This window comes from Schistocerca americana, chromosome 10 (assembly GCF_021461395.2).
Source record: "Schistocerca americana isolate TAMUIC-IGC-003095 chromosome 10, iqSchAmer2.1, whole genome shotgun sequence".
NCBI lineage: Eukaryota > Metazoa > Arthropoda > Insecta > Orthoptera > Acrididae > Schistocerca > Schistocerca americana.
Window position 1 is genome coordinate 186,285,916 of NC_060128.1, and position 12,432 is coordinate 186,298,347.

A 12,432-nucleotide genomic window follows, 5' to 3' on the forward strand; every position below is an offset into this window, starting at 1 on the left:
TTTTTCCAAACCTCTTTGCACAGTAAAGCATAAAATGAATTCTCATTTGAACAACAATAAGAAAATTATAATTTTACTTCAAATATTTAATAACTGCTAGAAAACAAAAAAATGCATGCTAAAATATTATAAACAGAAAATCAAGTATGAGATATTTGTTTAAACTTTGTGTACATGATGTATTTCCTACCTTTCTCAGGCACTACTGTATTATCTCGAGCACAACGGCGAAAATCTGTAAAAACACAGCACGAATGTCACTTTTAGTGGGATGTGTGCTTTGAATTAGACCACGAAGTGCTCAGATAACTCAGCAGTAAGATCATCTCTCATGAAATGCAGGAGGCTAGGTTTGAGTCACTGTTCCTCACCCAAGTTCAGTATGCCAGGAACACGCATTCCACAAAACAACTCTGATATCCCCCCCCACCGCCCACGTGGAAATTCTTCTTTGTCTTCCTCAACAGGTGTGATTTGACTCTTTAGTGCAGCATTTCTTAAACTGTGTTCCCTGGAACCCTGGGATTTCGTGGACATCACCTGTGGGTTATGTGAAACTAACATGTCTTTTTTCTTTATACTCAAGAAAGTAACTTAAAAAATATTAACATCTCTACAAAATTAAGAAAAAGTAGAACAACAGTTAACTATCACTTTTGCTTACTAGTTTGAGTAGTTTGTATGAATGCACCACTGGCAGCAAAGAAGTCTGTATTGACCCCTGGGTGCAAGAAGCTGTGTTGTTGCTTTTACTGTTTGCAACTACTTACACAAGCGAAACAGGCTTACCAGCTTACTTGTTAACAAAAATAAATATTGCAACAGACTTGATGCCAAACCTGCCATGAGAAAGCTTTAATTCATAAAGACTAAAATTAAATATGCCAACAAAAATAAAGCCCTGAAATTCAAAAGACTGGATTTCACTCCTAAAGTCAGCCTTTGGATTTTTTCTGTAATGACTTCTTTCACCTCTGGCCTTTTTGTGCATTTCTCATATCTTTTTTGCTTCTTATTACTTTGCCTCCTTATCTCAGGAGATGCTACTCAGATACAAGGTAATTTTCATAAAGGGGAAAAATTGCAGGAAATGGCCCCTGATAGGATAAAGGAGCAAAACATGCCAAATGGACATATGGTTGTAATTGCATTCCAAAGTTGCATTAACAGTGTAGGTTTCAGTGACTGAAAGCGCACATGATAACACACCAGCTAAGTGGAAATTTTCTGTCTGTACTAGAGTTTTAGCTCTGCTCTCTAGATAGCTATAATGGTGTCAATGATGGTGGTGCACTAGTACATCAGTACATGGGGGTATCTGCTTCACTGCTGTTGTCGACTCCCTCTGGTGTGGACGCAAGTCATGTAGTGCAGTGCTGAGAGGTGATGGCTCAGTATACCATACAGGAACAGGCCAAAATAGTCTTTACATACAGGCAAATGGCAATGGGTGGGAAGCAGCATGACAGTACAAGAAAAAGAACCCTTGCCTATAACTGTTGTGGATTGGCAAGAGAGCCAACCCACTATGAGAGGAAGCCAAAAGGTACGCATTTTAGCTCACGCAGGCTGACGTGAGGTCTGGAACAGGTCAAGGAAATTAGACTAGCAAAAAAGGACGTAGCTGTGGAATACTTAACTTTAATCCATAAATGGTGAACATCGCTCTTGACGGTACATGTTTTACAGCATCAATAGTAACTGGTAATGGCGCCTTGCTAGGTCGTAGCAAATGACGTAGCTGAAGGCTATGCTAACTATCGTCTCGGCAAATGAGAGCGTATTTTGTCAGTGAACCATCGCTACCAAAGTCGGCTGTACAACTGGGTGAGTGCTAGGAAGTCTCTCTAGGCCTGCCGTGTGGCGGCGCTCGGTCTGCAATCACTGATAGTGGCGACATGCGGGTCCGACGTATACTACGGACCGCGGCTGATTTAAAGGCTACCACCTAGCAAGTGTGGTGTCTGGCGGTGACACCACAATAACAATTACATCATAAACTGTCTGTGACAGTATTCCATGGTTTCTGTGTGACTGGGATGTTTACTGGAATTGGTAACGAAGAAAGGCAGGTGTGTCAGGTATAGACAAAGGGGCACTCGATAAATAACACAACACTTTTTCTTTTCTGAAAGCAAGTTGGTTTTATTCAGGATTCCAATACACCATATTATTCTTCACTCTTTTGGCTACAAAACTCTATTTTTCAACTTAATCTATGTGCAATGTGACAGCCTTATGCCACCTTATCAGGGGCTTGTTTGCCCGCATGTTTCCACAGCACTGGTTGACATCAGAGCCAATGTCTTGCTGCATCAACAATCTTTCCCATCATTCACATAGTGCTTTGCATGGAGTGCATCCGACACCTCTAAGGCAGTGTCAGGGCATCCTTCATTGGGCTAAACAGATGGAAGCTGGAAGGTGTGAGGTCCGGGCTGTAGGGTGGATGAGGAAGAACAATCCAGTGAACTTTTGTGAGCTCCTCTTGGGTATGCAGCCTTATGTGAGCCTTTAATTGTCATAGGGAAGGACAAGTTTGTTTGCATTTTTGTGGTGATGAACACATTGCAGGAGTCACAGCTGTGTGCTGCTGGCCAGCACATGGGAGACTGGACAGGTTTGTGCGACCTTGTTGTGGTGATGTCAGACACCTTGCTCAACCATCTACCAGGCTTTTGTTCACTGCCAGGTCTCTGTAGACATTCTGCAAGCACCTGTGAATATCTGTGATGCTCTAGCTTTCTGCCAAAAGAAACTCAATGACATCTCTCTGCTTGAAACACACCTCCATTGCAGACACCATTTTAAAGGCTACATATAGTGCTGCCACCTATCTGGACTTCATGAAACTACAGGAACTGAGTTGGGAATGTTCCATGATATACCACAACAAATTTCATATTTTTCCAACTGAAATTGGCTGAGATAAAAAAATGTGTTGCATTACTTATTGAATGCCCCTCAATGTGAGCATTGGCTGAATTGGTGTTGAACATTGTAGCAATGGCCCTAGTATCAGCACCAGATAGGTGGCTCGCCATCATGAGGTAAGCCAGACAACTGTGTGGAGCATTCTCCTTCACATCCATTACATGGGACAGTGTAGTCAACCTTCACAACATCCACCTGTGTAGTATGGAGTATCGTCATGGTGTGGTGGCAATGAACCATCAGCAAGCCTTAATGAGTGAGTAGGAATAATTGGCGACCATCTCCTGGTTCCAGTCATCCTTAGCCACAATGCTTCACACCCAAGGGGTATCTGTAATTCCTGCAGGTGCACTGCCTCCCCTGCTGGTAGAAGTGTCTTTGGTGGTAGGAAGGCTAATATAACCACTGCATGATGGTGCTCCAGCACACTTTCAAATTCCTGCACGGAGGCATCTCGATAATATCTACCTTGGCCAATGGATCGGACAAAACTGTCCAGTCACATAGCTGGTCTGGTCATTGAGCCTCAGCCATTTAGATTTCTACTTGTGGGGACACCTGAAAGAAGTTGTGTAGGTGACACACATCCCAAACATGCATACACTGCAATAACACATTCCTGCCGCCTGTAATGCCATTCACTTGCGGGATGGCACATCTGAATGTGTGATCCGTTGCTACTGCCTCATGTTAGCACATGCTTTAGAGGCCCGTGGGGGTCATTTCGAACACCTTACCCAGTAGTGTCTCATCGGAAGTTGATGTGTGTTGCATTGGACTGTGCAGATGAGATGAATTAATACACGCACACCATGAATTTCTGCCCATATGTCAATACAATCTATTTGCTCTTTAGGCCTATCTTCTTAGGAACCGTTTCCTGCAGTTTATACCCATTTAGCAACATCACCCTGCATACAAATGTCACCTGCCATAACCAGTTGTTTGGCTGGAATTTTTGAAAGCAAGTTTTGCACAATATTTGTAAATTCCCAACTAATGTGTAAGAAAGAGGTGCATAATGTCTTTATTAAATCCAGTGACAATAGTAGCACCTCTGACCATTAGATGACGATCTGAGCTGACAGCTTAGTTCAGCTTCTGCAGACAGATAACACTGTGTGTGGAAATAGAAAATCCTGTCCCCTCATCATCCCACATTGAGTTTATCCCCTCTCTCGAACTCCTCACCCTCTTGAAGAACAGACTTTTCTTCACAAGACACTCTTTGTAAGCAGCTTTCATCATTTCAAGAATTCTTGAACATATTTTCCCTATTTTTAAAAGGAATTTCATCACAACTCTTTGGTTTTCAAAATCAATCCCTTTCCATTGTGATAATAACAAGCCATGTGTGTATAAAAACAGAATGCACTCAGCATGATGTTGTCTAGGAAACTGACTGCAGTTGGTAGAATTTTTGGGAAATGAAGAAACACAGAATTACCAATGCCAGCTTTCCAATGATGCTCCAGTGCTCACAATATGATCAATCTGTCAACTTAAGTATCATACATCATATTTAAACTGAACCACAGCAGAATCATCGCCACCCCAATAAAGAAATATTAATTATCAAAGGCAAAATCAATGAAATTGCTGAATAACAGAAAGGAAAGGCACTCTTAGTTGCTTACAAACAGCAAAGGTCTAGACAGGGGCCCCTGTCCACCAACACATTCGCTGTGTTAGTAAGTTTTAATGCCTATTGCAGTGTAAGGCACGGGATCCCTTATGTTGTGATCAACTGTAATTTCCTTCTGATGTGAAGGAAACACTGCTGTATTTTAAAACTGTTTTTCTGCCACGCTTCCTGCCATTAAGTGTGTCACATCTAAAGTCATTATAGAAGTGTGGTACCATTCAGGCACACAACTCATCAAACCCAAAATGTCCTATGAGCTATAGGCACCATTCCTTGATTTTTCAGGTGTTTGCACTTTTCATCTGCATACTCATTCACAAAGAAGGCTATTACAGTAAAGTCAATTCACTGCTAAATTTTATATACAGTACATGTATTCTCAAGGAAAGCAGTAGTATCGACCTTGGACAACAATTTAGAATCTGTACTGTTATGATAGAATCCCTCATAGGCTCACTGTATCTCCACAGGGAAGGGCCATACACTCTCCTGAATTCAAGCTTTATGTCCTCTGCACCTCATATTCCCAAAGCATCGCTGTCACATAATTTTTTGCATCCGTTTTCCTTTTCCATAATTTGCAGTGCTAAACTAAGTGGCAAGGAATGATTCTCTGTAGGTGAAGTTGCTTCTAGATTCACCAGTATATTATGAGTGTTCAAACAAGTCCTCATTGTTAACTGACACGGCAAGAACACTTAAAAATACACTTTCAGAGAAGAAGTTAATACACTTATTACTTACTCTGATCAAAAGGTCAACAACAATGTTAGTCAAAAGAAAATTACAATCAGGAAAGACTCTGCACTAATTACTGAGGCTGACTTGGGACTGAAAGCCTTATCCTCTAGCCTGCAGAATGTCCCGCGGACCTGTTCGAGATATACCTGTACACGTTTCTCTGATGTAATTGTGGTCAACCCACTACCTACTGGATGGCAAAATTATTAAATCCAAAAATGAGAATAAAAACAAAAGTCGGAATTTAAATTTATCGCCCCTGCATGCGTTGCCTATATCGCATAACGGACAAACACTCCGCGTTATACGAAGGGCGTGATAATACAGCAAAGTCATTGTTTATCGTTGCCAACTTTCATCTCGTGTGAACTAAAACTGAAGTTTAGTAAATAATGTGAATTATAGAACAATTTGTACACCTATATAAAATGAGATATGATTTTTCTATTTCACTGTAGCATAAATAACTATCTAAAAATTTGTTCGATACAACATTATGATGTGGAAGGCGCCGTTACTTACATATAACAGTGTCTCCTGCCGAAAAGCGTAAGAGGAACAAGCATGATACAGCGTAAGCAACCGAAAACTTCATACATAAAATACATGCAATATTGAACAACGCACGCATGTGTTTGAATTTAGATTCAACATTGGTTCCACGAACAGCGATATAATTCGCATATCGATGGCACACTCGCATAAACCGATAAGATTCGATAATTGCAAACCTGCCGTCTGCATCCGGATATAGCATTTGTAATTAATTTATACCACATATAAATACTTTTGGAAACACCAAATCGCATTTTTCTATCGCTGTCGCAGAGAAGTGCGAAAAGTAACGGCCAATGATAGTTGTTCTAAGAATACGATTGTTCTGAGGCCAAATTCCTCACTATGGTTCTACAGATTGTTAGTAATATCACAGTCTATATTCTCTGCGACGATTTTAATTACAGCAGAAGAAACAAGAATGCACTGACTAGGAGTAATACATTATTTTTCTTATGAACTGTGGCGAAAAATGTTTCTTTTGAAATTCAGGTTATTTCATTATTCAATGTGCCCCTTTTTGCACAGTCTAACATTGATACCATTTTACAGGTGATTAAACAATATTTCTTTCCCTATTCTTAGCAAGTTGAAAACTATTTTTCTCTTGGAAACGGAAAAATAAAAAGTTTTGATACCGCCCGTAACATTCATATTACTAAATTTTGCAAGTAGTATGAAATGCAGCAACTAAAATCAAATCATAAAGATAGTGAGGGACAGAGAAGGATGGCTACATCAACAAGGCATTCCTTTAGTATCTGCTGCAGCTGCTGATGACTGTGTCTATAAGCTGCGTAAACTAAATAAGAGACTACTGCAGTCTCTTGGATTTCCCCAAGGCAGTGGCAATTTTTGAAATCTATTAATTGCCAATTACCCTTACTGCCATATCCACCACTCATGAAACTTAGTAGGCATGATATTCTCAATAATACTGTCTGATGCATAAATACTCATCACCACAACCCTACAGTTCTTCTCCTTTACTGTCTACTTTTAAAAAAAATAACTTCTGGTCATCACCAGTATTCTCTCAAAAATTTACAGAGCTTAATGTTATGTGCATTTGGATAAATGAGGAGAAATAAAAAAAAAATACAGTTTCTATCATCACATGAGACAATAAGTTTCCATTATTATGTAGTGAAACTTTATTAGTTACACTGGTATCAGCCACTGCCTTGAAGTCTACTAAAAATGAGTGTCGTCTTAGTATGTGTTCCACATTCTTACCACCTTTGTTCTTACAAGTTCTCCTGGAGTGATAATTCTTTCACACATTTTCTCTGGTGTCTACATTGTACATGTAACGTTTGTTCTGAATGCCAAGTCCAAAACTTTTGCAGTACTGGTATTAAATTGAAGAAACCAGAATTCATATATGACATGTCTAATCAAATTTTGAATGTAGACAGTAATATATTCCAGACTGAGAGGAAGATAATTTGTTCAAAAACTGTATGCTACTCAAGTAATATTTATTTTCAGATATTTTATAACTTAAGTCATGCAGGAAATAATGCGACTTATTTTCAAAGGTAGTGAGTGTGAAACAGTTTCTCGTGCGCTGGTAATGGAAAACAATGAATTACATGTTCAAAACAATGGACTTCTGGAATTTTGCCAGATGCTAATGATTGTTGCCTTGTTCTCATTAATAACACATTTTTTAACCACATGAGCATGCATGTTATCTAACAGGTTGCCACAATTAATTACCCTTGTTTTTGTTTTCAGTTGCAGGAAAGGTCTAATTCAAATGCTTTGAGGTTTGTTGCTTGCATTTCTCTCGGGCTAAATGTATTGGTGTCGCATGATATGTGCAACTTTCAGTGCCTTTGCCTGCTTGCAAATTCCCTTCCTGTGGTCTGTAGTGAAAAGTAAACAATAATTTAAAAAATGCACCTCAAGAAACCCTGAATGTTGAGTAGGAGGAGTTCTGTACTGTTGGACATCCCTATGGGATTCAGTTCCTCTTATAAGTTTCATTTGTTGTCTGTCACTTGTTTCAGAGCACTATAATTTGATGTGGAAGCAATGCATGCCGGAATGGTATGGAGTACTTACTGATAATATGTCATTAAAAATTAGCAAATTTAAATTATGAAATAAAGATAAACATAGATTCTGTTGTTTGTTGGAAGCACACTGAAAATTTATTTTTCTTTGATGAAATTTTGCTTTAGTTCCCAGATACACATGAAGCAAGAGAATAGACAAGGTTTTGAGTCATACGAGTCATATTTATGAACAGATACCACTGAAGAAATGGTCCCATTCAATTAACCATCTGTTGAAACAATATTGAATCCTAGCAGGACAGGAGTAAAAAAATAGAAACAGAGGAATGAACTATATTCAAATGTTTAGCTATTTTGCAAGTAGCCAGAAGAGTGTTGCTATATTAGGCAACAGATATCTACTTTTTTATTGTGAAATGGTTTTTATGCTCCAAAATGTAGGAAAATGACTGGCATAATTGTCCTGACTGAATTCTGCAATCAGTGCATTGGTTTTTTGCCTTTGTTTTGATTCCTTGCCTAAAGTGCTCTATGGACAATTAACAAAAGTTGTTGCAGGTGTCCTAATGGAGTCTCCTTGTACCAGGAACTGCACTGTAGAAGTCTCAGAGTAACTTAATTGTTTTAAGAAATTGGCTTTTTTAGTTTTTTGTACCTTTCCATGAAACAAACATTTTTACACTATGTTATAATTCAAATTAATGTCTAAATATGAGGAGGTAAGTTCTGGTAGATTATAAATGATATAGGAGTAAAGGAGGCCATTCACCAAAAAGCAGAAATGTTGAGTCATCCACAGGCACACACAAAAGTGAAATAAAACTTGCTAGTTTTTATTATCAATCCTTTTTCAAGCTACAGCTCAAACATAAACACACACACACACACACACACACACACACACACACACACACAACCACACACACAGATGCCTCTGACCCTACATAGTGCCAGAAGGACAAAGGGACAGACATGTCACAACATGTTGACAAAGCATCACTCTGAACTGTCACACTGAATTAATCCACACCTGCAAGCAGACAACCCAATGCCTAGATTACCAAAGTGGTCTGTCGTCAAGCCTTTCTGGTCATATTATGTTAGTGACTTCAAGGAAGTGCTAGCACATTTTGACGCTAGCCAAGACACAGGTGATGCCCTTTGTGATCACTTGTAATGTGAGTTTAAAACTTGGAGAGATGCTTTGTCCACTGATATATGACTAGTTTCTCTGGGGACTGGGTGGAGCTATCGAGTGGAAATTTATGACACATACTAAGGTATGTGGTTCCTTCATTGTGTACAAAATAGAAAATTCTAAGGCAATGCATTGACAACTACAGCAATTTATGTCAGATACTTTGGTAATCAATAACTCACTTACTGACCATTGCAGGTGCCTTCCACTTGACCTAGCAGCATAATATTTAGCAAGAGATGAGAATTAGCAGCAATATTTATGAAAAATTCTGAAAACTGTTAACTTGTATTAAAATTCTTGTCATTTATATATCAACTATATTGTAAAGCTCGACCATTACATAGCATGAATTCTCCAGGGACTGGTTGGAGCTATTGAATGGAAATTTATGTTACGTACTGAGGCATCTGGTCCCTTTGTTGTGTATAAAATATAAGGGGCATTCAAAAAGAAATGATCTGGAGTCTGGAATGTGCAAACTGGTGGCAGAAGGGTAATATCGTGGCGTGCGTAATGAGGTGTGGTTCCGACTACAGCTTGGAAGTTCACAGCCCATCGCTAGAGGGCATGCATGCATGCCACATGACTATACATAGCTAGCAGCAGCACGCATCAATTGTCTATCACTGCCAGTCGCATTGCAAACAGTGACATGGGGGTGTCAACAGAAGAGCAAAGAGCTGTTCATTATCTGACAGCAAAAGGAGTAGGAGGAACGGACATTCATCAACAAATGTCACAAGTGTATGGCGAAGACTGTATGTCCCTTGCAAGGGTCAAGGCATGGCACAAGCGCTTCAGGGAAGGACAGGTGTCGTTAGCTGAAGATGCACGGCCTGGAGCACCACACTGAATTACCGATGACATCGTCCAGCTGGTAGATGCACTCATTACCCAGGACCGCCATGTGACAGTGAAAGCCATAGCTGCCGTGGTTGGATTGAGGGTCGGAAGTGTTCACACTATCTTAAAGAATGGCTGCTCATATGCAATTTGGGTGCCCCACAGTCTTCAACCACACCAGCAAGCATGTTGAATGGCCCACTGTCTTGCTCATCTGCAGCGCTGTGCTTGGGAAGGGAATGCGTTCTTGGCACGAGTGGTGGCTGGGGATGAGTCATGGTGTCATCACTTCGAACCAGAATCAAAACTACAAAATCTCCAGTGGAAGCATCCAGGGTCACCACAACCAAAAAAAGCCAAGGCCATCCCCACGAGTAGAGGAAAGGTTATGCTGACGTTCTTCTTTGACCAAGATGGCCCCCTTGTGACTCACTTCCTGCAGCACGGGACAACAGTGAATGCCCAGCATTACTCGCAAACCTTAACCACCCTTTGCCAAGCAATCAAATCAAAACAACCAGCCAGTCTCATCTGTGGGGTCATTCTGCTCCACGACAATGCAAAGCCTCATATGGCAAACGCAGTCATGGCATTCCTCCAGAAATTCAAATGGGAGGTTCTTGGTCGCCCTCCATACAGTCCAGACTTCTCTCCCAGTGATTACGCCATTTTTGGTCCCCCTTAAAAGGGCTCTGAGGGGCAAACGATTCACCTCAGACGACAACGTCCAGCTGTACATATGGAACTGGTTAACATCGCAGTCCCGGGAATTTTATGAGACAGCCATTCACCACTGTGTGTCACAGTGGAACAAGTGTCTCAACAGCCAGGGTCAATACTTCTAACTGGTGCTGGTTTCTGTAATTATGCCTGTGGCTCGTTTCTTTTTGAATGGCCCTTATAGAAGCTTCTATGTCAACGCAATCGACAAGTACGGTGATTTATGTCAGATTTTTGGTAATCAATAACACACTTATCGATCAATTCAAGTGCCTCCCACTGGACCTGGGAGTGTAATATTTGGCAAGAGATGAGGAGTAGCCGAAATATTTACAATAAAATGCGACAAGTGTTAATTTGTAGTAAAATGTTACGAAAAAATTACTTCTTTTTCATTAGTATATCAACTATCGTAAAGTTCGACCATTACATAGCACGAATTCTGATAGTCCCAAAGGTACTTATAATAATCCTATGTATAATATGTAAATAACCATTACTAACTACACTGAGGTGACAAAAGTCATGGGATAGTAATATACACATATGCGTATGGCAGTAGTATCACAGACACGAGATATGAAAGAACAGTGCATCGGTGGAGCAGTCATTTGTACTCAGGTGATACATGCAAGAAGGATTCTGACATGATTATTGATGTGAATTAACAGTCTTTGAACGTGGAATGGTAGCTAGAGCTAGACGAATAGGACATGCCATTTTTGAAACCTTTAAGTAATTCAATATTCTAAGACCCACAGTGTCAAGAGTGTGTTGAGAATATCAAATTTCTGGCATTACCTCTTCAGTGGCATATGGCCTTCACTTAACAACTGAGAATGATGGCGTTTGCATAGAGTTGTCAGTGCCAACAGGCAAGCAATATTGAATGAAATAATTACAGAAATCAATGTGGGATGTACAACAAACGTATCCATTAGGGTAGTGTGGTGAAATTGCCATTAATAGGCATAGCAGCAGAGAACCAACACAAGTGCCTTTGATAATGGCACAAAATCACCTGCAGCACCTCTCGTGGGCTCATGAGCAAACCAATTGGACCCTAGTGAATTTCAGTTGGTAAGAGCTGATGGTAGGATTTGAACGTGGTGCACAGCCCACAAAGCCGTGAACCCAAGTGGTCAGCATGCCACTGTGCAAGCTGGTGGTGGCTCCGTAATGGTGTGGCTGTGTTTATTTGGAAAGGACTGGGCCATTGACTGGAAATGGTTATGTGTGGCTACTTGAAGACCATTTGCAGCCATCCATGCACTTCGTGTTCCCAAACGATGATGGAATTTTTATGGATGAAAATTTCCATGCCACAACTGTTTGCAATTGGTTTGGAGAACATTCTGGACAATTGAAGTGAATGATTTGACCACCCAGATCACCCAGTGTCAGTTTGTGCACAGACTCCTGCTCCGACAACACTTTCACAGTTATGGACAGCTATAGAGGCAGCATGGCTCAATATTTCTGCGGGAGACTTCCAACAAGTCGTTGAGGCAATGCCACATCAAGTTTCCACCTAGTTCATGCAAAAGAAGGTCCGGCACAATATTAGGAGGTATCCCATGACTTTTGTCACCTCTGCATCTATCTCTTAGTATCCCTTTAAGACCACAGCCATAGTGAGCTGATCCTACATTCTCGGCAGAAATGTCAGGTCTGTCCCCCACCCCTCCCCCCAAAAAACTACATTTCTACCACTTTTCTACATAAAAATTATTATTTTGTAAGTAGGTCCAATAGAAATTAAGTATTAC

The 12,432-nt window shown here is 40.4% G+C and overlaps 1 protein-coding gene across 4 annotated transcripts in view; it reads left to right on the top strand.

Annotated features, from left to right (window-relative positions):
* LOC124552557 overlaps positions 1–12,432 on the top strand; it is a 276,969-nt gene that overhangs the window by 249,203 nt on the left and 15,334 nt on the right. For 2 of the 4 annotated variants that reach the window (XM_047126878.1, XM_047126879.1), the window contains one exon: positions 7,616–7,647. The exons of the other annotated variants lie outside the window; for them this stretch is intronic. In XM_047126878.1, the coding sequence (XP_046982834.1) occupies positions 7,616–7,632 (17 nt within the window). In that variant the 3' untranslated portion in view covers positions 7,633–7,647. The remainder of the gene's footprint in view (positions 1–7,615; positions 7,648–12,432) is intronic. 4 annotated transcript variants of the gene reach the window in all.